Source organism: Somniosus microcephalus, chromosome 26 (genome assembly GCF_052327205.1).
Source record: "Somniosus microcephalus isolate GS21.2 chromosome 26, FLI_Smic_1.0, whole genome shotgun sequence".
NCBI classification, from domain to species: domain Eukaryota; kingdom Metazoa; phylum Chordata; class Chondrichthyes; order Squaliformes; family Somniosidae; genus Somniosus; species Somniosus microcephalus.
The window spans coordinates 20,329,776-20,357,526 of NC_141012.1; the positions used below are offsets into that span (position 1 = coordinate 20,329,776).

At 44.5% G+C, this 27,751-nt stretch overlaps 1 protein-coding gene across 2 annotated transcripts in view; it reads left to right on the forward strand.

Moving 5' to 3' along the window:
• snx19b (sorting nexin 19b) overlaps positions 1-27,751 on the forward strand; it is a 223,150-nt gene that overhangs the window by 12,354 nt on the left and 183,045 nt on the right. For both annotated transcript variants that reach the window (XM_085967946.1, XM_085967945.1), the window contains exons 6-7: positions 918-1,011; positions 27,420-27,606. In XM_085967946.1, coding sequence (XP_085824072.1) covers positions 918-1,011; positions 27,420-27,606 — 281 coding nt within the window. The remainder of the gene's footprint in view (positions 1-917; positions 1,012-27,419; positions 27,607-27,751) is intronic.

Here is a 27,751-nt window from a genome sequence, read left to right on the forward strand (position 1 = left end):
CCCCGACTGAAGTCCAGTTTTTAACAAGCAACTTAAAGGAACGTACTTAAATGTAAGAAATCACACAACACCAGGTTATAGTCCAACAGCTTTATTTGAAATCACAAGCTTTCGGAGCGCTACTCCTTCGTCAGGTGAAGTGGAGAGATGCATAAAAACACAGCTTATATAGTCAGAGAATAATGTCAGATGTTTACAGGTAATCTTTCTAACTGCCATTTATCACACCTCGGCAGAGAGATAATCACAGCAATCAAAGGTGTAAATGGTGTCCAAACAGGTCAGTCAAAACAAAAAAACAGACTGCTGCTGTGATTTCCAGCAAAAAAAATGTTTTTTGTCTGTTTTTTTGTTTTTCATACAGGCCCCAGCATCTGCAACATTTGACCCCTTGTGACCCCACCTCATTGCTCTTTGATGTAATGTTTTCCTGACTGACCTGTTTGGACACCATTTACACCTTTGATTGCTGTGATTATCTCTCTGCCGAGGTGTGATAAATGGCAGTTAGAAAGATTACCTGTAAACATCTGACATTATTCTCTGACTATATAAGCTGTGTTTTTATGCATCTCTCCACTTCACCTGACGAAGGAGCAGCGCTCCGAAAGCTTGTGGTTTCAAATAAAGCTGTTGGACTATAACCTGATGTTGTGTGATTTCTTACATTTGTCCACCCCAGTCCAACACACCGGCATCTCCACACGAAAGTACTTAAGGCACGGGAGGGGACTGGACTGAAAAATTGTGAGCGAGCTATGGTCAGCACCTCAGGAGATTTCAATTGTATCTTGTAAATTATTTTGGAGATGTTATGTGATCACCTGCTGTAAAAGAGGGTATTATATATGACAAATATAGAAATTGATATTTTGTTGGCACTCAAAGTATTGTCAACTTTAATTTATTTTTTTCAGATCTCGTCTAAGGTTTAGCTCCAGTAAGATTGCTCCAGCACTAAGTGTTGGTGACATTCAAGCAAAAGTCACATACTGCTACAATGAGAACAATGTAAGTCACCAGTTTTCTTGTTTTATTCCCATGCTAAGAGTAGACGCATGGCAGTTGTTTGCTATGTCCGATTACAGTCCACTTAAGATAAATCATTTTTAAAATCAATCTTTTTCTGTATCCATTCCAATTCCTCGTTGTGTTGCTCACTAGGCTTCTGAATACATCTATAAATAAACTATATAATCTACCTTTTGGTTTTAGTTTTCCATTGGCAGATCGGAAGGCCGTTATGTGGAGTTCAAGTGTTTTAGCCAAAAAGCCTGCTGCTTTTATTTTGACGAAAGGCACTCGTGTTGTCTACCTGGTAGCCTGTGCTGAGCCGAAGGGATAATCACATCTCTCTTATGTCACAATGCTGGAATGCATTTTTTGTTTTGCTCTTTCATTTAATTCTTTCCTGATCCATTGAGTGCCAGCTGTGGCTCAGTGGGTAGCACCCGCACCTCTGAGTCAGAGGTTGTGGTTTCAAATCCCACTCCAGAGACCTGAACACAAAAATCTAGGCCGACACTCCACTGCAGTACTTAAAATTGTAGTGCAAGTTATAACACCATTCAGATCTTCAAATTTAGTACAGATCGGTACCAAGGATAAAATGAATAGGTTACTTTGTTGTTTTTCGATTGCTAAAAAGGCATTCTGGTTCCTGTATCAATCAAATAGCGTTTAACTGCTCTCCAAGCTATAGCTCAAGACCCAAGATGAAATGTCAGACTTAATTGCTCTTTTTGTTTTTAAGTGTGATTGCAAAGATTATTTTAACAGTTATAGAGTACAGATACGGCGAGGCCAATTTTAATGTCTGGTCTTGGGACTGACTGCCCGAGACCACAAGCACTGAACTGGCCAAGTTTCTGTGTTCAGCTTAATTGTGCATGAGCTGCAGCCCTGAGTTATGCCTGGAATTGGTAGCTTGTCCATTTGGGGATAGGGAAATGGCACACTGTCCAGGATTTAAAGGTCAGCAGCGGTGTCAGCCGTGGCTCAGTGGGTTGCACCCTCGCCTCTGAGGCAGAAGGTTGTGGGTTCAAGTCCCACTCCAGAGACTTGAGCACAAAAATCTAGGCTGATACTCCAGGGCAGTTCTGAGTGAGCGCTGCACTGTCGGAGGTGCCGTCTTTCGGATGAGACGTTAAACCGAGGCCCCGTCTGCTCTTTCAGGTAGATGTAAAAGATCTCATGGCACTATTTCGAAGAAGAGCAGGGGAGTTATCCCCAGCGTCCTGGCCAATATTTATCCCTCAATCAAAATCACTGGTCACTATCACATTGCGGTTTGAGCTAGCTTGCTGTACGCAAATTGGCTGCCGCGTTTCCTACACTTCAAAAAGTACTGGAGAATGAGGTAGGTCAAGTGGAGCAAGTGTCAGTAGGTGAACATTTAGGGAACAGTGATCATAGTATCATAAGGTTTGGATTAGCTATGGAAAAGGACAGGGAGCAATCTAGAGTAAAAATCTTTAACTGAGGGAAATCCAATTTCAGTGGGATGAGAACGGATCTGGCCCGGGTAAACTGGAATCAAAGATTGGCAGGCAAAACTGTAAAGGAGAAATGGACTGTCTTTAAAGAGGAAATAGTTCAGGTACATTTGAGGTACATTCCCACTAGTGGGAAAGGCAGGGCAACTAAAGTCGGGGCTCCCTGGATGACGAAACAGATAGAGAATATGATGAAGCAGAAAAAGAGTGCGTATAACAGATGTCAGGTTGCAAATACATCTGACAATTCGGCCAAATATAGAAAGGGTAGAAGTGAAAAAGAAAATAAGAGAGGCAAAGAGAGGGTATGAGAATAGAATGGCAGCCAACATAAAAGGTAATCCAAAAGTCTTGTCTCGGCATATAAATGGTAAGAGGTGGGGTGGGGCCAATTAGGGACCAAAAAGGAGACCTATGCATGGAGGTAGAGGGTACTTTGCATCTGTCTTCACCAAGGAAGAGGATGCTCCAAAAAGTGTCTCCACTACCTCCTCCTTCACTAAGTCTATACTTAGTGAAGGAGGAGGTAGTGGAGACACTTTTTATTCGTTCATGGGATGTGGGCGTTGCTGAGAAGGCCAGCATTTATTGCCCATCCCTAGTTGCCCTTGAGAAGGTGGTGGTGAGCCGCCGCCTTGAACCTCTGCAGTCCATGTGGTGAAGGTACTCCCACAGTGCTGTTAGGGAGGGAGTTCCAGGATTTTGACCCAGCGACGATGAAGGAATGACGATATACTGCCAATTCAGGATGGTGTGTGACTTGGAGGGGAACTTGGAGGTGGTGGTGGTCCCATGCGCCTGCTGCCCTTGTCCTTCTAGGTGGTAGAGGTCATGGGTTTGGGAGGTGCTGCCGAGGAAGCCTTGGCGAGTTGCTGCAGTGCATCTTGTAGATGGTACATACTGCAGTCATGGTATGCTGGTGGTGGAGGGAGTGAACGTTTAAGATGGTGGATGGGGTGCCAATCAAGCGGGCTGCTTTGTCTTGGATGGTGTCGAGCTTCTCGAGTGTTGTTGCAGCTGCACTCATCCAGGCAAGTGGAGAGTATTCCATCACACTCCTGACTTGTGCCTTGTAGATGGTGGAAAGGCTTTGGGGAGTCAGGAGGTGAGACACTCGCCGCAGAATACTCAGCCCCTGACCTGCTCTTGTTGCCAAAGTATTTATGTGGCTGGTCCAGTTAAGTTTCTGGTCAATGATAGGATAAAAATTGATAGAGGTATTAGAAAGGCTGGCTGTACTTAAAGTAGATAAATCAGGAATGGATGGGATGCATTCTAGGATGCTGAGAATTGAGGGTGAAAATCGCGGAGGTACTGGCCATAATATTCTAATCCTCCATAGATATGACGGAGGTGCCAGAGGACTGGAGAATTGCAAATGGTATACCATTGTTCAAAAAGGGTGTAAAGATAAACCTAGCATTGACAGGCCAGTCAGTATAACCTCTGTAGTGGGGAAGCTTTTAGAAACAGTAATCAGGGACAAAGTTAACAGTCACTTGGATAGGTGTGGATTAATTAAGGAAAGCCAACATGGATTTGTTAAAGGCAAATCATGTTTAACCAACTTAATCGAGTTTTTTGATGAGGTAATAGAGAGAGTTGATGAGGGTAATGCGTTTGACATAGTGTACATGAATTTCCAAAAGACGTTTGACAAAGTGCCACATAATAGGCTTGCCAGCAAAGTTGAAGCCCCTGGAATAAAAGGGACAGTGGCAGCATGGATACGAAATTGGCTAAGTGACAGGAAACAGAGAGTAGCGGTGAACGGTTGTTTTTCGGACTGGAGGAAGGTATACAGTGGTGTTCGCCAGGGGTTGGTTCTAGGACCACTGCTTTTCTTGATATATATTAATGACTTGGACGTGGGTGTACAAGGCACAATTTCAAAATTTGCAGATACAAAACTTGGAAGTATAGTGAACAGTGAGGAGGGTAGTGATAGACTTCAGGAAGACATAGGCTGCTGGAATGGGTGGACACGTGGCAGATGAAATTTAACACAGAAAAGTGCAAAGTGATACATTTTGGTCGAAAGAATGAGGAGAGGACATATAAACTAAATGGTACAATCCTAAAGGGGGTGCACGAACAGAGAGACTTGGGGGTATGTGCAGTTAAAGGTGGCAGGGCAGGTTGAGAAAGCAGTTAAAAAGGCTTACGGGATCCTGGGTTTCATAAATAGAGATATAGGGCAGGATTTTCATTGTGCCGTGGAGTCGAGATTGGAGGCGTGCGGTGGTTAAAATCCCGAAATCAGGGGTCCCGACCCCATCCCGCACCCAAACCCGCCTCCATGCCAGTTTCAAAGGAGGCGGGTACCCGACCTGCACTGGGAGCCGCCTACCCGAGGCGGGAAGGGATTAGTGCCAATTAACTGCCTGTTAACAGGTAGTTAACAGGCAGTTTTTAGCCTAATCCCCATTTTTAAGGTTGAACTGTGGGATTCCCAACGGCGCCAAACCACGCCAAGTTAGAGGAGTCGGGTTGAAGGGCTTGGAGAGGTCGCGATGTCGGTGTTCAGGTGAGTGATGTGTGCATGAGTGCAAAGGTAAGTGTGTTTGGTGTGTCTAAAGTGATTAAAGAAGTGTAAATTACCTTTTCTTCCCTTTTCAGCCTTCCTTCCTTTAGGTTCCGGCAGTCCCTCATCTCACTGGCACAGAAAGCAGAATGGCTGCGAACTGTCAAAAGTGACAGCCTGCAGCTTTCTGTGCAGGAGAGATTTCTAACTGAGTCTGTGGAGAAGGACTCGGGTTAGAAGTAAGACTGTCAGTGTTTGACAGCTTCAAACAGCTGTGAAATGCTGATATTTCATCTGTCAAAATCTCTTGACAGATGAAATTTCAGTCTGTGACGTCAACTGTTGCCGGGTGGCCCTTAATTGGCCTGCTGAGCCCGCTGGGCGGGCTCAACAAGGTCAATCAAGTTAAAATCGCGTGGATTGGCCGCATCTTGATGGACGTGGGACTACAACCCCGAAAGTTGTAGTCCCGCCTCCTCAATGAAAATCCAGCCCATAGAGTACAAAAGTGTGGAAATTATGATGAACCTGTATAAAACACTGGTTCGGCCCCAACTGGAGTACTGTGTCCAATTCTGGGCACCACACTTTAGGAACGATATGAAGGCCTTAGAGAAGGTGCAAAAAAGATTTACGAGAATGATTCCAGGAATGAGGGACTTTAGTTAAGTGGGTAGACTGGAGAAGCTGGGGTTGTTCTCTTTGGAGCAGAGAAGATTGAGAGGAGATTTGATAGAGGTGTTCAAAATCATGAGGGGTCTGGACAGAGTAGATAGAGAGAAACTGTTTCCTTTGGCAGAAGGGTCGAGAACCAGAGGACACAGATTTAAGGCGATTGGCAAAAGAACCAAAGGTGATGTAAGAAAAAACTTGTTTACGTAGTGAGTGGTTAGGATCTGGAGTGCACTGCCAAAAGGGAGTTGGATAAGTATCTGAAGGAAAAAATTTGCAGGGCTACAGGGAAAGGGTAGGGGAGTGGGACTAGCTGAGAGTTGGCAAGGGCTCGACGGGCCGAATGTCCTCCTTCCATGCTGTAACCATTCTATGATTCTACTTCATTTGGCTGTAAAGCGCTTTGGGACATCTGGTGGTCGTGAAAGGCGCTATATAAATGCAAGCCTTTCTTCTTTGAGCCACAGAATTAGAAATTTTAAAAATGGTAGTGAACACCACCTATAGTTAGTGTTAGGTGGCCTTCATGGATAGTTAGTACGTTATGTTTAATAATTTGTTACAACTGCCCTTAGATAGTTAACATGGACAAGTGGTCTTTCCACACCAGTGATCTTTAAGACAGCTTTCATCTCATAACATTTTGGAGGGATGGAAGAAACTAATGTTACTTTTTTTGTTTTCCACTCCCACATAATCAAAGCAATGACACCCCTGTAAAGAGTAAAATTAGGAATTGGTAAAAATGTTGTGTATATCAGAGTGTTGACCTGAATTTGCTATTTCAGAGCTTCATGATGCACTTGCATTCTTGAATTGGCATTTTAAAATGTGTTTAATCTAAAATTGCACATCCTTTCTAGAATTCCTTTCTAAATGTGGGCACTAAGTTATGAAGCGAGAATCCTCGAGCTAAAGTTATTTTCATCAGAGAGAAGATTGAGAAAGAAGTGTGATCTAATACTTGAAAATTTTGAGATAAATGGATAATGTAGATGCAAACAAGTTCTTAAGCAGAGAACTAGAGGCCACAAGTGTAAAATTAACAAAACTCCAGCAATAATCTCCCAAATAGAGCAGCTCGTGCTATGTTAAGTCAATGCCTTTCAGAAAAAAAGAATATCTGGTTAGAAATGGGTTTGAGAGTTATATAACCAAAGGTATGTATAGTGATACAAATAATCTGGAAAGTAACAGTCCCTGAGCTGGAAATGTCAGACCAAGGAAGGCAACTGGTGGTGGATGTGTAAATTGAAGGATTAGGTAGGCCTGGAATTTTGCTTGATCTGGGGGTGGGGTGGGTGGAATAGAGGAAGTTTGAAGAACTTTTCCTCTGGAGATTATATAGGTTGTATAGACTCCGTGATAAGAGTGGATTGCATTGTCTGTGGAAAAAATAGGCTTGATGGCCTGAATGGCATTTTTCAGTTACTGTACATGTTTTCTTATGTGCATCACTCCCCAGTGAGAGTCATGCCTGTGGTAGTTGTGGGAAATGATGGAATACAGTAGTGGTGAGGAACGTCCAAGTGCCAACTGCATAACTTGTGCAAATGATGAGACTTGAAGTAATGATGGTGTTGAACTTTGTGCATCACCCTCTTGCAGTTTGAACCTCAGCAATCCATCCATAATATAAATGTACTTCAGTTTACTTCTTTCCATTCTTATAAAATGTTTGATGTTTCAAAGAAATATACTTTAAGCATATTGTATCTGTCATTGCATTACTGTATATTTTTCTTTAAATTATTTATGATGCCATTGTAAGTGCTTGGAAATGTTAACAGCAGCGTCACAACCTCACAAAGCAGCTGAAGTGCTATTGGTGTTTAACTTGTAAATTAAGTTTTGAATACGTTTGCAGACATGTTTTTATTTTCAATATGAACAGTTGCTTTGTACTTAATGTTGGGTAGGTTAGGTTTCCCTTCTAACTCAGCCAAGAGTACTTCTGTCCCAGTGGAATCCAACTCCTGAATCCATCCCTTATTCCCATCTTTATTAAATTTGGCTCCTTGTTCCTACTCTAAATCTGCTCAATAGTAGATTGACTCAGTCGCGGAATAAGAGTAGGTAGGCAGATGTGGCCAATTTTAGAGTCGGGAGAAGGGAAGTGGACTTGGAGAAAAAGAAACGACATTTTCATTTAAACGGCAAATTCTACAAGCCAAAAAGCTATGCTTTGCAGATTGGGGTATTTAAGCTTGTTATGAATACTACACCTCTGTATTATGTCCGCAAATCCCATGAGGATACATTTAGTATTCCAAATCTGGTCTAACCAAGTTTTTGTGTAACTTTAGCAAAACTAACTCCCCTTTATATTCTGGTCCTCTAGTTAAAGGCTAACATTCCATTAGCCTTTTTGATTATTTTTTTTTGTACCTGACTACAGGAAACTTTGGTTTATCCGGAGGTTAACTGTCCGGAATGCTCGAGCCACCGGCAAAAATCAGGAGCCGTTTCGTTAGGTTTTTTTTCTTTTCGTTGCTTTTTTTTCACCAGTCAGGCTCTGCAAGGTCTCGCTGAAGCTGTTGCTAAGCTACAGAGACGCTTGCAAGGTACGGCCGACTGTTTAGAAGCTGCAGGGCTTGTTGCCAGATACGGAGCTCAAAATCTCCGTATGTTTCAACATTAGCGCTGGTTTGTCCGGCAGTTTTGATGGGACGGCAACAGCTCGGTCCCGTCGGTGCCGGATAGCACAAAGTTTCCTGTACTACATTTTAGTGATCTGTGTACATAAACCCTAAAATCTCTTTGGACCTCCACTGTTCCTAGCTTTTCACTATTTAAATAATGCTCTGATGTATCCTTTTTTAGTCCAAAATGATGACTTCACAATTACCTGTGTTGAAATCCATCTGCCACAGTTTCACCCACTCACTTAATCTATTAATATCTCTTTGTCGTTTTGTGCTACCGTCTACACTACAATATCACCAATCAAAACCCTAAAAACCTCAATCATATCACCCCTTAATCTTCTCTATTCCAGGGAATACAAGCGTAGTTTATTTAATCTCTCCTCATAATCTGACCCTTGGAGCCCTGATAACTTGTTATGTAGGCAAATGTGGCAGCCAATTTGCACACAGCAAGGACCCACAAAGAGTTAATCTGTTTGGGCGGTGTAGGCGGATGAATGTTGGACAGGACAGGGAGAATGTCCTTCTGTTCCTTGAATAGCAACATGGCATCTTTTAAGTCCATCTGAATAAACAGACAGGACATCTCATCCAATAACCAGTAACGTTGATAATTCAAGTGTCAGCCTAGATTATATGTACAAGTCCAGGAGGAAGGCTTGAATCTCCAACTTGGCTCAAAGGCAAGAGTACTGATACTGAGCCAAACTGACACCAAGAAGAAAATATTACTGTAAGAGAAGTACTTTCAATGTAAAGTTCTCTTTATTTCTGTTTCTGTATATCAACATGTAATAAGGTTACTGCCCTAAGTATTTTTCTAAATACCTTCCATGTGTCAACGAGTAGTCTCAATTTAAATCCGTGCTGCGCAGCCCCATGGAGACTCAACATTTCACGTCAGGAAGACGCCAGAGTAGCACTGAGCTAAGGTAACTCACAGGCTTAATCAGTTAGTGTCTCCATTGGCGCTCCTGAGATTAATGTCCGTTGCATTCTAAGATGCCATTATGAAGAGTCAGTCATTTTCTAACTCTGTACTTGTTGAGACTTTAGAAGGGCTTGTACTTTTCTCCCTTTCACGTGAAAATCCCAGAAATTGGTAAATTGTGATTTTTAAAACCAAACCTATACATTCTAGCCAGAAGATACTAAATATAATTGTGGAAAAAGTGGTTATGGGACCGCTAAAAATTTTTAAATTGTACGATAAACCTATATTAATTCATTTCTGCAAAGACAGATTTACAATAATGTTTTTGCACTAATGACATTGTCAACATATTATTCACATTATGTCAGGATCTTGCCTTCTAAAATAGACTGCATCTAAATGCAGAAAGGCAACAAATGACTCATTAACCAAATTTTGAAAAATTGCCAAAGAGGTCAGATGACAAATAGTCATCTTTTCTATGCTGTCTATGTTACATCTTGGCCTCCATGCTTGGCAATCTGATGTAAAGAGATACTAACACTGAGGACTGTTATTAGCTTTTGGTAGGAGATCCCTATTGGCACATTACTGTCTAAATAGTAACAGATAAGTGGAACAATCATTTAGCTCTTGGTACTAATAAATTAAAACATTGCCTTTAAAGAAATCTTGATTACACACACAAAAAACAGACAAAACATCAGAAATACATATTTTTCACTTTTTCTACACTCTGTTCTCTGTCTGTCTCCCTGTCTCCCTGTTTCTCTGTCCTACCTCTCTCATGTTTTATTTCTTCTGTTCCTCCTCTGTCTGCCTCTCTCAGTCTCACATACTCACAGATGTGCAAGTATTACCATTGGTTTGTAAAATCTCCTAGCAGTGAGTGTTGATTCACTTGGATGGCTCAAGGCATGACCACCAAAGGCGGGTCGAAGGAACTGGGGCATGCGTAAGAGGCCAGAGTTGGAGGAATCAAGGGCTAGAAATTCATTTTTGCCAAGGAATGGGCAGTGTTTAGACTAAAAATGGTGAATTAGCACCAGGTGAAAATCGTCTAGACTGCACGCAAAATTCGGCCGCACTCCTTATTGAAATGATTGGAGCTATGAATCTAGTCTAAAAACCCAAGCTCATTGGTGTTACACTGAAAAGATGGACCAATATCGGGTGTAGTCTAAACGCAAGTAATGCTTGCCGCAGGCTTTTTTTACTGCTTAAAGCGGCAGTCCGTTGATGCTGCAGCACCTCAATCTCAGCATTGTTGGCTGTGCAGCTGCCTCAACAACCATAAGAAGGACAAGGAGAAGGAGCACTTATTTACAAATCCTGATGGCAGATTGCCGCCCCAGGGAGAGATCTCACAGATTTTCCCATGAAGCTTTGGAGGCATTGGTTTTAGCGGTGGAGAGAAAGCGGCCGGTCCTGTGCCCACCAACTGGCAGGAGGCCCTCGCCACAAGTCTGCCACACAAATGTGGAGGGAGATGGCACACCACAACACTGACAGCACTGTGGTCCCCAGGACCCACACCCAGTGCAGGAATAACTTTAACAAGCTCACACGGGTGGGCAGGGTGAGTGAAGGCTTCAACAAATGCTACATACACCATCTATACCACAAGCTTCACAAACTGCTCAATGTACCACACCCCCAGCACTCACCCACCAACAATCTCTACCTACCAACACTCACACCCACATCTCACACCTTGCACACCATGACAGCTATTCAACTATGGCAGGCACAAGGGTCATTAGTCATTAGAACGCGTGGTGATATGTATGATATGTTTATGCAAAAATTTATTAATAGAGTTTGGAATATTTTGTGGTCTCATTACACTTTTGCGCCCAGGAGGACGCTGTGATATGGCATGACATAGGGATGGTATGATGGAGATGTGGTGAGCAATGGGGATCTGGGGTTTTGTTCATTCAAATTGAAGTCTGATGAGCCGGTCACGGTCAGCCCATCCAGAATCCCGACTGTCCAGCTGCCTCCTCCCTCCCTCCTGTTTCTCATCTTCTTCCTTCTCCCTCTGTGCACATGTTCCTGTCTTCCTCATTGCCTCCGCTCCCTCCGCCGTAGATCCTGGAGGGCGAGGTGGACTGCCAGTAGAGCCCCCATGACTTTTAGCAAGTGCTGTAGGTTGAATCTTTCAAGAATAAATTTTGCACTTTTCTACTTGCCACAACATTCCTGATACCAAAGAACCTTCAAATCACTAAATAAAACTGTTGCAGTATCAGGAACTAACACACAGGCACTGAAACTTCACTAACCTGTCAGGTGCAAGTGATTGAGGCTGATCCCTTTAAATAACATCCCTGGAGCTGGCTTCCTGGTGCTGCACGCCAGCTCTCCCTGTCATTGTTAACTCCAGGCGGTGAGGTAAGTGGCGAGAAGCAATTTGGCAGATCGGGTGTTCAGTGCGAGTTGCACACTCACTGACGTCACGATCTCCCTGGCGTTGAAATCCCCAGCGATCGCTGTTACTGGCAGCGCTACGAGGGGGGGGGGGGGGGGCGGGGGGTGTCCTGATTTGGCGTGCGGCACTGGATTCAACAGGAGCTGTTGTTGCAGCTCTCAATGCCGCATTAGCGCCATCTACTGGTGCTAACGGAACAAATTTTTTCTCCATAGAGTTATCGGAGGGTTGTAAGCTGGAGGAGGTTCCAGAATTAGTAAAGTGTAAGGCCATGAAGAAGTTTTAACATGAGAATTTTAAGTTGGGGGCATTGGGAGACCAGGAGCCAACATAGGTCAGCGAGCACAGGGCGAATGGGTGAGCAGGTTTTGGATACGGGCAGCAGAGTTTATGGAAGGTTGAGGATGAGAGGCTGACCAGGAGTGCATTGGAATAGTTGAATCTGGAGGTGACAAAGACATGGAAGAGGGGTTTTAGCAGCAGATGGGCTGAGGCAGAGGTGGACATGGACAATGTTATGGAGGTGATGTAGGGGGTCTTTGTGATGGTGGAGATATGGGGTTGGAAGCTCAGCTCGGGGTCATGAGAATGCCAAGGTTGCGAACAGTCGGCTTCAATCTGAGACAGTGGCCGGGGAGGGGGATGCATACAGAGTCGCGGATATGGTAACAGTGCAGGGGCAAGACAAGAAGTCATTGCAGGAGATTTTCTGGCTATGATTGGGTAGGTAAGAGTGGAACCAGGCTAGGGCCGTCCCACTGAGCTGGACAACGGAGGAGAGCTGTTGAAAGAGGATGGTGTGGTCGACCGTGTCAAAGGCTACAGATGATGCCATTTGTGACTTTGATTAGAGTAATTTCAATGCTGTGGTAGGGGTGGAAACCTGATTGGAGCGATTCAAACATGGAGTTGTGGGAAAGATGGGCACGGATTTGGGAGGTGACAATATGTTCAAATACTTTGGAGAGGAAAGGAAGGTTGGAGATGGGGCGGTAGCTTGCAAGGACACAGGCGTCAAAGGTGGATTTTTCGAGGACGATGGTAATGATGGCAGCTTTGAAAGGGAGAAGGACAGTACCTGAGCTGAGGGAGAAGGACAGTACCTGAGCTGAGGGAGAAGGACAGTACCCGAGCTGAGGGAGAAGGACAGTACCTGAGCTGAGGGAGAAGGACAGTACCCGAGCTGAGGGAGAAGGAGAGTACCCGAGCTGAGGGAGAAGGACAGTACCTGAGCTGAGGGAGAAGGACAGTACCCGAGCTGAGGGAGAAGGACAGTACCTGAGCTGAGGGAGAAGGACAGTACCTGAGCTGAGGGAGAAGGACAGTACCCGAGCTGAGGGAGAAGGACAGTACCCGAGCTGAGGGAGAAGGACAGTACCCGAGCTGAGGGAGAAGGACAGTACCCGAGCTGAGGGAGAAGGACAGTACCTGAGCTGAGGGAGAAGGACAGTACCCGAGCTGAGGGAGAAGGACAGTACCTGAGCTGAGGGAGAAGGACAGTACCTGAGCTGAGGGAGAAGGACAGTACCTGAGCTGAGGGAGAAGGACAGTACCTGAGCTGAGGGAGAAGGACAGTACCTGAGCTGAGGGAGAAGGACAGTACCCGAGCTGAGGGAAAAGGACAGTACCTGAGCTGAGGGAAAAGGACAGTACCTGAGCTGAGGGAGAAGGACAGTACCTGAGCTGAGGGAGAAGGACAGTACCTGAGCTGAGGGAGAAGGACAGTACCCGAGCTGAGGGAGAAGGAGAGTACCCGAGCTGAGGGAAAAGGACAGTACCTGAGCTGAGGGAGAAGGACAGTACCTGAGCTGAGGGAGAAGGACAGTACCTGAGCTGAGGGAGAAGGACAGTACCTGAGCTGAGGGAACCATTTACAAATTCAGCTAGCGTGCGAGTTAGGGAAGTTGGTTGGAGTGGGAGACAGGACAGAAACTAGAGAAAGACTAGTTCAGGGCTAGGTCGGGAGAACCTTCAGGGAATTTTGTCTTGTTGGACGGGGGGAGGGGCGGGAGGAGTTGCGGCAAAGACAGCTGATAGGATGGTAAACTATTCCTTCTCGACCCATCTGCAGCCTTTAACACGGTTGACCACACTATCCTCCTCCAACGCCTCTCTTCCATTGTCCAGCTGGGTGGGACTGGCTCCATTCTTATCTATCCAGTCGTAGCCAGAGAATCATCAGCAATGGGTTCTCTTCCTGCTTCTGCACCGTCATCTCTGGAGTCCCCCTAAGGATCTTTACTTGGCTCCACTGTTCCCTTTAAGGTGCACGGCTGCGTGGCTACACACACGTCTCGCGCGCACTTCACATTAAATGTCGCACAGAGAACTGGACTCCTGGAGCAGGGGAGGAGTCCAATACACAATGGCCCGGAATGCAGACAGAGTCGTTAGCGAGTCTTGCGACCTCAGAGCCGATCCCAATTGGAAAGTAACAAAAGAGTTGGGGCAGCGGCCACATGATAAGGGAATGGGTGAGGGGTTGGTTTTGTTGGCCTCTGGGAAGTTCCACGTGGTGCAGGCAGAAGCTGTAGAGGAGCCGTGCTCTGCCGGTTGCCATGGTGATGAGGCCAGCGTCTCCCTCCTTCTGCTTTGGTGCCACTGTTCCAGGGGCCTGTGTTACACAAACTCTGCGGTCCCCACGGGGCCTTTCGGAGCGGGCCAGCTCAGTGCATTAAAAATCGGTGGGGGAGATTGGTAGATAACCATGTGTATCTCATCTTATTAAGCCTGCTACAGGTGAGTAAGAAGGGACTTTGTTGCTGTCAGATGGCAGTGATATGTTTTAGGAGAGGAAATGAGAAACGAGTTTATGCAAATTTTGAGCTGTACGTGAAAAAATAAAATGATCCTACTGCAGATGGGTTTGTAAGATCATGCTTTCAATCATTACATGAAGTGAGGAAGCATTTTAGCAGAAGGAAGAGGAGTGATTAACACAAGTTTAACTTACTTTTATTTGCTACTTTTTAATAAATCAAATATTGCACCAGGGTGGATTTATGGTTTTAGTCTTGTTGCTGATGAAAGTTAATAAAAACCTTAACATAAAAAGTGGGGACAATTGGAGCTTACTTTTGAAAATCAGAATTCTGGCGTCAGGTTTATATTTTTAGAAATGTTGAGGCACCTCACTTTCTACAGGCCAACCCAATTAGCACATCTGTCTGTGGAAGAATTCAAAACGCCTGGGGGAAACAAAGGTTGCCTTTGTCAGAAACAAAAATGAGATTTTTTTTAATTCGGAAAATTGTTTAAAGCTGGAAAAAAAATGGGAAAGTGATGTTAATTTTACCGTAAACAAAGTTGCAGAATGGGCATGTAAATGACAAATTGTGAGGTGCTGCATTTTGGTAGGAGGAATAAGGACGCTACGTACTGCTTGGAAAATAAGAGACTAAATGGAGTAGCAGTGCAAAGGGATGTAGGGGTATAGATTCTCAAATCATTAAAAGTAGCAAGGCAGCTTAAAAAAGCCTTAAAAGTGCAAATAAAGCACTGGGATTAATTTCTAGAGGAATAAAATTCAAAAGCAGAGAAGTTATGTTAAACTTGTATAGAACCTTGTCTGATTGTCTCATGATTCGAGACGGTGGGGTGGCAATAAGGCATTACGGTATATATGCTTTTAAGTGGTTGCTGTTGCTGCCGTTGTTGGTGTAAAAGTTGTTGTGGTAAAATTTGCCCACTGATGAAAAGGTCGGGCTCAAAGGAGTTTGTGGCCTGCTCAATACAAAAAAAACGTAGAGGGAACATTGCTTGGCCCCCTCCTATTTCTCATCTACATGCTGCCCCTCAGTGACAGTATCCAAAAACACGTTAGGTTCCACATGTACGCTGACGACACTTAGCTGTACCTCACCACCACCTCTCTTGACCCTTCCACTGTCTCTAATTTGTCACACTGCTTGTCCGACAGCCAGTACTAGCTGAGCAGAAATTTCTCCCAACTAAATAATGGGAAGACCGAAGCCATTGTTGTCGGTCCCTGCCACAAACTCCGTTTCCTAGCCACCGATTCCATCCCTCTCCCTGGCAACTGTCTGAGGCTGAACCAGACCGTTCGCAATCTTGGTGTCGTATTTGACCCCGAGATGAGCTTCACTATCACATATCCGCGCCGTCACTAAGACCGCCTACATCCACCTCCGTAACATCGCCCGACTCCACCCCTGCCTCAACTCATCTGCTGCTGAAACTCTCATTTACCAGCCTTTGTTACCTCTAGACTAGACTCTTCCAATGCTCTCCTGGCTGGCCTCCCATGTTCCATCCTCCATAAACTTGAGCACATCCAAAACTCAGGTGCCCATATCCTATCTCTCACCAAGTCTCGTTCATCCATCACCCCTCTGCTTACTGACCTACATTGGCTCACACTTCAATTTTACCGCACCGATCCTTGCAGTACCTCACTAGTTACAGCCTGCCAACCCGAAAATGACCCGTTTATTCCTACTCTCTGTTTTCTGTCCGTTAACCAATCCTCAATCCATGCTAGTATATTACTCCCAATCCTATGTGCCCTAATTTTGTTTAATAATCTCTTGTGTGGCACTCCTCTTGTAAGACGCTCCTTAAAACCTACCTCTTTGACCAAACTTTCAGTCATCTGTCCTAATATCTCCTTAGGTGGTTTGGTGTCAAATTTTGTTTGATAATCGCTCCTGTGAAGCGCCTCGGGATGTTTTACTACGTTAAAGGCACTTTCTGAATGCAAGTTGTTGTTGTTGATGGTAGTCTCAATCTTAGTGACAAAGAAGCCCATAAGCTACTCGCATTTGTTGAAAGTGAGGGTGAAGGGGGCAGGGGAGAGGGTTTTCAGGAGATGGTTGGTAATGGAGAAAAGAAGCTGGGATATCTCTTTGCATTCTAAGGTGATCTTGGAGTAGTGAGCAGTTTTGGCAGAGGAGCGCAGAGCCAGGTAGTGCTTGATGTGGTCCAGTCAGATATAGTAATGGCTGGCCAAACCACTTGTGCAACAGGTACGTTCAAGTATCTGCACCCTTTGGACTTGAGGGAGTGAGGAAGTTGACTGGATATGGGGGAATGACCAGGGTGGGAAAGAGCAATGGTTTTACTAGGGACAAGGGCATCAAAGTGATTGAGCAAATCAACAGCTACAGAATTCTCATGGCAAATGGAGAGCATAAGGCTAGACAGTTAGGAGTTTGAAAGTGAGTAGACAGAGAAGGAAGTGGAGTTTGAAGTGGGTAGAGGATGTGAGTGGTTAGGGATACAAGGAAGTGAACAGAGATTATAGAAGCTTTCGGAGGTTTGGAATATTTAGGGGACTTCATTTGGACTCTAAGGGAATCAAGGGAAATGGGGATCGGACAGGAAAGTGGAGTTTAGGTTGAAGATTAGCCATGATCTTATTGAATAGCGGAGCAGGCTTGAGGGGCCGTATGGCCTACTCCTGCTCCTATTTCTTATGTTCTTGTGTTCTTATTTGCACTAGTCTTTAAACTGCAGTTGTGAGTTGATCTTTATGTGGAAGATAAGAAGTCTATATGAACCACTTGAGACAGCAAAGGAAGGAAACCAGAGAAGATTGCATACAGTCTGGACTCATTACTAATAATAATAATAATAATTCAACTTTATTGTCATTGTACAATGCACAAGTACATGAACAACGAAATGTGATCTTGCAAGCTCCCATGAGTCCAGTACAAATAACATTAACATTAAACGTAAATAGCACCGTCCTGGGAGAAGCAAAGCCGCTGCGTCTGTGCGCGCCGCCATTCCATTTCCACCATTCCTCCTGTCCGACAATCTTCAGCCCAACGCCCGGGCCTGCTCACCAGCCGCCCCTCCCGGGGTTCCTTCCGTGACCTTCTCACCAACCGCCCCTCCTCGGGGCTCCTTCCGTGACCTTCTGCACCTGGTCTTCCCTGATGGTCACCCCTCCAGGTACTAACCAGGCTTGGCTCTGCTTAGCTTCCAAGCCTTGCCAGTGACCCTGTCCCTAGTCCCAGGAACAAGGGATATCTTGCATAACAGTATTTATTTTGTATTTTTAATCATTCCTATTTCACCTCTTTCTTCACAGATACAGTCTTCAATATGTTACCAAGGATCTGTAAAGTCAGGAAGTCACAAGTTCACTGTTAGAAATAATAACGAGGCCTTCCTTAAATATGTTCCTGAAAAATGTCCTGTGGTGTAGGGTGTTGGATGACTGGATTAATAAGATGTGAGTTTACATCTCCAATTTTACATTTATGGTGAGTTCCTGATCTCAGTCAAATCCCCAAGGAAGCACCATCTTGCTTTACAGGAAGTGGGGAGGAAAAATTTGGAATTGAGGCAATCTGCATTCTTCTATTGCATCTTCCCACAGCCAGTGACAAAGTGACTTGACAGTGGCCTGGGAGAAAGTATAATGGTGTGTAAGTATGAATGGTACATTCAGGAAACCAATTCAGATATTGGTGAGTTAACTTTAAAAAAAAACACGTCCTTAGCTAATCGCAGTTGCAAAACGTAGACCAATGCGGCGCTATTTTCTTGAACAATCCAACTTGTTTCCGGTGTGGTTAGACAGACAGACTGGGTTACAGGTGGCGACTGAGTCTGGATAGTTTGCTTCATCTGTGTTCCAAATAAAACTCTCTTGTTTTGCAAAACAAAACATAAATTATATCACAGGATTTCCAGAAGGCATTTTATAGGTCTGGAATTAGAGTAGTTGGAAAAAGTAACTCCTGATAAACAAGCACAAAAGTGCTGTTGCTTTTCAGCACATTACCAAAGTGCAATAAATAGAAACTGTTATTCAAGACTATCATAGTACATACACAAAAATATTCCACTTAGTTACCTCTTCAAGTTTATTATAAATGCCAGTTTAGTTTTTATACTGACTAAGAAAAGACTGCATTGATTTTACTGGCTATTGCCGTCTGCACATGTTGGCTTGTGAGTAGCTGCAACCCATGAAGAGAATTACAGATTTGGTCAAAATTCAGGCTTAAGCCCAATGTCATCTATAATTTAAGTATTGCAGAATGCAAAGAAAAAGAATCATTTGGAAATGAGTAATTGTAATGTACCTTCAAAGTTCTAAGATGTAATATTTCAAAGGAAACAAATACTATGGTACATTTTTTCAGCTTTTGTGGCGCTATTTTCTTCAACAATCCAACTTGCTTCCTGCGCGGTTAGACAGACAGACTGAATTACAGGTGGCTACTGAGGTTGGATAGTTCGCTCCATCTGTGTTCCAAATAAAACTCTGGTGTTTTCATTGCATGTGGTATTAAATATCACCCTTTCAGGAGTTGGCTTATCTGGTAAAATCTTTTTATTTGGTTTGCATTCAGAACAAGTAGTTTTATTTGGAACTTGAAAAATTATCCTAGTGTTTATTGCTTGTCCTGGTAATATATTTAACTACGAACAGCCCAATGGAGATTGCACATGTCATTCCCATTGAGCCTTTGGTGACACAAAGTACTGGTAGGGTTTGTTTGTTTATTTTGAGGGATTATCATCTGGAATACTCAGGATACTTCCTGCTTTGTACAATAGAACATTTATCATGCTTTGGCACAAGAAGGAACCTTGTTCAATGGCCCGTAATTTACGGTCAGCGGCATAGCAAAGACGCTTGCCGCCGGCCCCGAAGAAAGTTGCCCACAGAGATCTTGTGATCTCCCTGTGGCGAGAAGTTTGCCTTTTTTGACGTTCAATTGATTGCCGGGCTCTATAATGGGAATTTCTATGGCGGTGCAGCGCAGCCAGTGTCGGAGCCGTGAATGACTGACCGCAACTTCAGGATTTCTGCGTTTAGATGGCGCATGCACTAAATTGTGCAGTTGCGGTCAGATTCAGAGGGGTAATGATGGCGAGTGCTGACAGTTCACCGTCGTTACCCACTGCAAATTCTGGTCCAATGTCTCAGCGGAAGAATGATGCCTTCAGCAGTGCATTGCAGTGCTGCAGCCAAGCTGTGCGGCAGCTAAGAGCGAGCTGAGGTCTCCCAAATAGTGCAAAATCATTATGGCTCACAGCGAGAACAGTACCTGCTGAGCTCACTGATGACGTGTCACATATTTCTAATCGTAATTTATTTGATTATGGAAACAGTGTAATTTCTTGAAACTCAGAAGCTATGATCATGATAACAGTGCAACAAAGGGAGTATTAAAAATATATAAAATGAGATTAACCTTTTCAGTGGCATTTCATAGGTGACATAGAGTATGCCCTGGGTGATGCTTTCCTGGATTAAGCCGCAATTTTCTCCATTTATTTGCATGTTCAGCAGTAAATAGGCAGTGTGGGATTGTGAGTTATCACCATTTCTTCCACAATGAGAAAGATTTACTAACCTACGTGTGGGATAATTTAGTGATACCCCCCTGTTTCCTATTCATTGGGGTTGATTTTGTGGAACCTGTCGGGAAGAAGGCGGGACTTCCCCTTTCGGGTTTTTGACCCGCCTACTTCGATGTCCGGCCAATCCGCGCGATTTTCCCTTGATTGACCTTGTTGAGCCTGCCCAGCGGGCTCAGCAGGCCAATTAAGGGCCACCTGGCAACAGGTGACGTCACAGACTGCAATTTCATCTGTCAAGATTTCTGACAGATGAAATATCAGCGTTTCACAGCTGTTTGAAGCTGTCAAACACTGACACTCTGATTTCTAAGCTGAGTCCTTCTACGCAGACTCATTTAGAAATCTCAGCAGCACACAAAGCTGAAGGCTGTCACTTTTCACAGATCGCAGCCGCTCAGCTTTAAGTGCCGGCTGACTGATGCGCTCCCGACGCCTAGAGGAAGAAAGGCTGTTAAGTTAAGTAAAGGTAAGTAAAAGTTCTTTACACACTTTAGACACACCAAACACACTTACCTTTACACTCATGCACCCATCACTCACCTGAGCGCCGACATCGCGACTCCTCCAACTCCTTCAACCCGATGGCCCGCCGCTCCAACCTGGCGTGGTTTGGAGCCATCGGGAAACCCACACGAAACCCCTCAAAATGGGGATTAGGCTAAAAACTGCCTGTTAACTACCTGTTAACAGGCAGTTAATTGGCACTAATCCCTTCCCGCCTGATTTTGGCGGGTCCCAGTGCGGGGCGGGTACCCGCCGCCCCTGAAACTTACGTGGGGCGGGGTTTTGGGCGGGATGGTGTCGGGTCCCCCAAAGTCGGGTTTCCCCCCCCCCCCCCAACACGCCTGAAACCCCGCCTGACGGCTCCCCGAAAATCTAGCCCAATATTATGTTTATAGCAGTGGTAAAAATAGAAATGAAGTAGATTTTGAAGTTGCTTTATGATGTAAAGAAGTTCACAGTGAAACCGCTGTGAAACCAGTGCCACAGTGGAGGTGCCTGGCAGCCTCGCATCACAAATTTAACCTAATATAATAAAATAATATGTGCCGGGTGTAGAATTTCATGATCAATTGTGGATTGAGGCGGTTTCAATGTGATCTAATTCAGTGGTTTTCAGGCTTTCTGTGTAGGGCTTCCCACAAGCATTGACTCACTCTTGGAACTCCTGCAAATGCTAACATAATCCCAGGGATTCTCTGTCCTAACTTCTGAAAGAACGTGTCAGCTACCAAAATGGAAAATGGAGCTGTCGTTGCAGGAAACATTTTTTATTAGTAAAAGGCAGCAGAAAATGTATTAGTAAATCAATAAATATAGAAAATGTATAGAGTAAACAATTATTGAGAAAGTGTGCTCTTGGGGTTAAATTCATCCAGCCCCAATCTGATGACCTCTTTTGATCCCTCGCAGATCCCGAAGGTCGGCCAGCCTTCCACCTTACACCCACCGTAAACTGGAACTCATTCAAAACGCTGTTGCCCGTATCCTAACTTGTACCAAGTTCTGTTCACCCCTCAGTCCTGCGCTCGCTGACCTACATTGGCTCCCGGTCCAGCAACGCCTCAATTTTAAAATTCTCATCCTTGTTTTCAAATACCTCCATGGTCTCCCCCCCCCCCCCCGCCCCCCCCCCCCCCCCGCCCACCCTCTCCCTATCTCTGTAAACTCCTCCAGCCCTACAACCCTCCGAGACCTCTGCGCTCATCTAATTCTGGCCTCTTGCGCATCCCCGATTTTCACCGCTCTACCATTGGCGGCAGTGCCTTCAGCTGCCTAGGGCCTAAGCTCTGGAATTCCCTCCCTAAACCTCTCCACTTCTCTCTCCTCCTTTAAGACACTCCTTAAAACCTACCTCTTTGACCAAGCTTTTGGTCATCTGTCCTAATATCACCTTATGTTGCTCAGTGTCAAATTTTGTTTGATAATTGCTTCTGTGAAGCACCTTGTGATGTTTTACTACCTTAAATTTGCTATATAAATGTTGTTGTCTGTGAGCCTCAATTTGAAATCTTATGATCAAATTGAATATTTCAAGATGATGAAAGGAATTAACAAAATTGATCCATAATTGCTTACCAGAGTTCAGGGTTCAGGAAGTCAGTGAGCTTTTTCACTCCAAGGATCGTAAGATTTTTGGAATAGTTATGAAAGAAGGCCATTTAAAGGGACAGTATAAAGGTCAGAAGACAATTGCATTTCTGAAGAGAGAAGGAACGGAGAGATATTGTGAGCAGATAGCTTCACAAGATAGATCACTGACTGCTAGTACCAGCACAAAAACTGGATACATGAAATTCAGTCAAATAGACCAGGGATATTTGTTAACTTTTCGTCAAGGGCTGTAATCCTGACGAGCCTTCCTCAAGAGTCTTTGACTGCACCACAGAAAATTGGTACATGGGTTTGTGTTTGTGTCAGTGAGCTCCTGATTTCAATATAATGTGGATAAATGTGAGGTTATCCACTTTGGTGGCAAAAACAGGAAGGCAGATTATTATTTGAATGGCAATAGATTGGGAGAAGGGGAAGTGCAAAGAGACCTGGGTGTTCTTGTGCACCAGTCGCTGAAGGTAAGCATGCAGGTGCAGCAGGCGGTTAAGAAGGCAAATGGTATGTTGGCCTTCGTAGCAAGAGGGTTCGAGTACAGGAACAAGGATGTCTTGCTACAGTTGTACAGGGCCTTGGTGAGACCGCACCTTGAGTATTGTGTGCAGTTTTGGTCACCTTACCTGAGGAAGGACGTTCTTGCCATGGAAGGAGTGCAGCGAAGATTCACCAGGCTGATACCTGGGATGGCAGGAATGACGTATGAGGAGAGTTTGTGTCGATTGGGCTTATACTCACTGGAGTTTAGAAGATTGAGAGGGGATCTCATCGAAACCTATAAAATTCTGTCAGGCCTGGACAGACTAGATGCAGGAAGGATGTTTCTGATGGCCGGGGAGTCCAGAACCAGGGGTCATAGTCTAAGGCTATGGGGTAAGCCATTTAGGACTGAAATGAGGAGGAATTTCTTCACCCAGAGAGTGGTGAACCTGTGGAATTCTCTGCCACAGAGGGCGGTGGAGGCCAGTTCATTAAATATATTCAAGAAAGAGTTGGATATATTTCTTAAGGCTAAAGGGATCAAGGGATATGGGGAGAAGGCAGGGACAGGGTACTGAATTTGGATGATCAGCCATGATCTCATTGAATGGCGGAGCAGGCTCGAAGGGCCAAATGGCCTACTCCTGCTCCTATTTTCAATGTTTCTATGTTTCTATGTAAATGTGCCACACTAGGCAGTTGTCAAGTGGAAAACACCTATTTCATGGGAAAAATAAACTGGAGGGCAGATGTTTCATTGAGCCATAGGTTGTATAGGATGGAAAACCTCCTAACTGAAGGGGTAAGGCTTCCTGTTTGACTCCTGCCAAATATTCTGCACCTTTATCTGCGATTCTATCCCTCCTCATGGCTGCTTGCTCAGGTGGTGCCTGATGGTGTGCAACCTTGTTACCCTGTTTCACATAAAGTTGAGCTTGCACCTCTGCCCCTACCTTATCCATACCTGCGTCATCGCTAGACTTGGTTACTCCAATGCAGTTCTTGTTGACCTTCCAGGTTCCACCCTTTACAAGTTGCCATTGATCCTACATTCTGTTGCCTGCATGTTATCCAGTACCAAACGCTACTCCCCTATGACCCTGTCCATGCCATTCTTTATTGGCTCCGCATTCCACCAATGCATTTATTTAAAAATCCTTGACCTCATCTACTTGTACCACCATTGCATCGTCCTCCGCAACCTCCTTCAACCGTATCTTCTACTGAGTGTCTACCACTTTTCCAGCTCTGGTCTCCTTTGCATTTCCCCTTCCCTCGGCTACATTTTTGGCCACAGAAGCTTCAGCTGTTTTGTCTCCACTTGGAACACTCTCTGCGAATCCCTCTGCCTTGCTACCTCTTTCTGCTTCCAAAGATAAGGGGTAAGCCATTTAGGACAGAGATGAGGAGGAATTTCTTCACCCAGAGAGTGGTGAACCTGTGGAATTCTCTACCACACAAGGCAGTTGAGGCCAATTCATTAAATATATTCAAGAAGGAGTTAAATATATTTCTTAAGGCTGAAGGGATCAAGGGATATGGGGAGAAAGCAGGGACAGGATACTGAATTTGGATGATCAGCCATGATCTCATTAAATGGCGGAACAGGCTCGAGGGGCCGAATGGCCTACTCCTGCTCCTATCTTCTATGTTTCTATGTTTCTATGTAAAAGCTTCCTCAAATCTCTGATTATGCCTTTGGACACCATCATTAATCATTCTCCCACCACTGCTTGGTGTCCTGTTATTTTTGTCTCAGTGAAGCACTTTGGGATATTTTGTTATATTAAAGGGTCTATAAAAGTGCAAGTTGTTGTTGAATTCTAGCTCTGGTAATGCCCCACAGCTGGCCGATTGTGATTGGAGGCTCAAAGATGGGCTGAGTAACAGGTTTGCCAGGGCCAACAGTAATGGGAAAGTGAGGTACAGATGGCCCATGGCGGGATTACAAGTGCCACAGATATGCATCTACTTATTTCTTAAAATAAGTAGCTGTCATAAGTGTCTGTTTATAGCAAGGTGATTGGCCTATGGCATGGGAAGAGCCTATTGTACTTAAGGATGAGTATTTTAGTTATTTTATATGCTAGCTGTATGTAAGCAATTTGACTTTTATAACAGTTGTAGGAAGAAAGAGAATCGTTTTTGTCTCTGAACATGGCTCCACGGAAGATCAATGAGCAATTATTGAATAATAACTCGTATTGTTGAATAATCTCAAGTAATTAATCTCAAATTTAGGTGTCCAATCTAGACTGTTCAACTGTTACCTGAACACTTCTCAATTAGTTAACTGCCTTGTAATTCATCTAAACGGTAGAAATACAGTTATATCACTCCTTAACCGCCCATGGTATAAACTCCGGTTTCATGTGTTTTTTTTTGGAAGTATAGAATCTGATGGAATTTTTAATTTTTAAAGAAATGGATCACTTTCGACATCTTACAACACTGCAACAGAATGTGAAAAATAATTCACTGCAATAGTTTAGTTACTTCTTCTTAGGCAGTCCCTTGGAACCGAGGATGACTTGCTTCCACATTAAAAATGAGTTCGCAGGTGACTGATGAGTCCAATGCGGGAACTACAGTCTCTGTCACAGGTGGGGCAGACGGTGGTTGAAGGGGCGGGTGGGTGGGGTGCTTGGGTTGACGTGCGCTCCTTGCACTGCCTGTGCTTGGCTTCCGCTTGCTCCCGGCGAAGAGACTCGAGGTGTTCGGCGCCTTCCCGGATGCTTCTCCTCCACTTTGTGCGGTCTTGGGCCAGGGATTCCCAGGTGTCGGTGAGGATGTTGTACTTTTTCAAGGAGGCTTTGAGGGTGTCGTTGAAGCGTTTCCTCTGCCCACCTGGGGCTCTCTTGCCGTGCCAGAGCTCCGAGTAGAGCGCTTGTTTTGGGAGTCTCGTATCGGGCATGTATTCGGTTTAGTTACTATATGCTGTCTGGGAAATGAAGGTGGGCTGCAAGTGGATAGGAATGCACAAATTGCATAGTCAATTTTGCCCAGCTTGGCTCATAATAGCACTCTTGCCTCTGAGCCAGGAGGTTGTGAAATCAAATCCCACTGCAGGATTTGAGCATATAATCTGCGGTGATACTTCAGTGCTGTATTGTCAGAGGTGCAGGGCTGGATTTTCATTCAGAAGTCGGGAAGGAGGCGGGACTACAACTTTCGGGTTTTAGTCTCGCCTCCATCGAGATGCGGCCAATCCACGCGATTTTCCCTTGATTGACCTTGTTGAGCCTGCCCAGCGGGCTCAGCAGGCCAATTAAGGGCCACCCGGCAACAGGTGACGTCACAGACTGAAATTTCATCTGTCAAGACGTGTTGACAGATGAAATATCAGTGTTTCACAGCTGTTTGAAGCTGTCAAACACTGACAGTCTTACTTCTAACCTGAGTCCTTCTACGCAGACTCAGTTAGAAATCTCGCCGGCACTGAAAGCTGAAGGCTGTCACTTTTGACAGCTCGCGGCCATTCTGCTTTCTGTGCCGGCTGAATGATGGACTCCCGAAGCCTAGAGGAAGGAAGGCTGTAAAGGTAAGTACAGGTAATTTAAACATCTTTACACACTTTAGACACATCAAACACACTTACCTTTGCACTCATGCACCCATCACTCACCTGAACACCGACATCTCGACCCCTCCAAGTCCTTCAACCCGACGTCCCGCCTCCTCTAACTTGGCGTGGTTTGGAGCCGTCGGGAATCCCACACGACACCCTTCAAAATAGGGATTAGGCTAAAAACTGCCCGTTAACTACCTGTTAACAGGCAGTTAATTGGCACTAATCCCTTCCCGCCTCGGGTCAGCGGGTCCCAGTGCGGGGGGGTACCCGCCTCCTTTGAAACTTACGTGGAGGCGGGTTTTGGGCAGGATGGTGTCGGGATCCCCGAATTCGGGATTTTTGCCCCCCGCACGCCTAAAAGCCCGCCTCACGGCACACTGAAAACCAACCCCACTGTCTTTCGGATATAATGTTAAACGAGATCTGCTCTGCCTGTTCAGATATTATTAGATCAGGTTGATCTGTACCTCAACTCCTTTTACCCGCCTTTGATCCATTTCGCTATCTCTTACCTAACAACAATCTATCAGTCTCAGTCTTGAAAATTCTAATTGACCCAGCAGCCACAGCCTTTTGAGGGAGCAAGTTCCAGATTTCCACTCCCCTTTGTGTGAAAAAGTGATTTCTAATTTCACGCCGAAATGGCCCAGCAATTTTAAGATTCTGCTGGTTCATTTTTTTATCTGGAAAGATACATAATGAGTTTGGGAAATATTATAGGGCAGCTTATGCAAGTCTGCTATTTGAACCAAAAAATGTATTCTAGCAAGGGTAGCTTTGCAAAGATTACTTTTTTCTGTACATAGGTTTTCTGTCGCAAAGGGAGTATTCAACAAAGGTAATTCATTAGTAGTGGTATTATATCCAGGAGTGTTCTTGTTCTACAGTCTACTGTAATTCTTAAATGGTTATGTAAGAATTCTGAATGAGCAATGTACTTTAGGTTAAAAAATAAATAACTTGCATTTATATAGCATTTTATCATGTTCTCAGTAAATTTCAAAGTGCCTTGCATCTAATAAATTATTTTTTGATGTGTAGTCACTCTTGTTATGTAGACAGGTGTGCTGGTAAATTGCTAAAATTCTTTCATGCATTATGAATTTTCCAGATGTATTAGCCTAACTTTTGATAGAAAGCTGTGTTATTGTGATTATGCCAGAACTCGTTCTTGTTACTATGCAACTGTTTTGTTTCACTCAGTTATCGGAAGGCCTTTGCGTAGCAGGCATGGAGGACTTCATCTTGGAACAAGAGAAGCTGCTGGGAAGAACACAGATGAATTTGAAAGGAAGAGAGTCCAAAGAGGATGCAGCGGCAGAAAATGATTATTTAGACAAGAATATGCAAAGCAGTGAGCCATCCTTTTCTGACCAGGATTTGAATTCAGGTATGCAAGTGACCTTACTGGTATTGTTTTGTATTACATGGAGGATATTTAAAAAGTGAGGAATATGTTTTAGTTATTGCTGTTGATTTGCATCAACTATGCTTAAGGAAACCTGGTAGAGATAAACGATGCAGTCGATTAAATG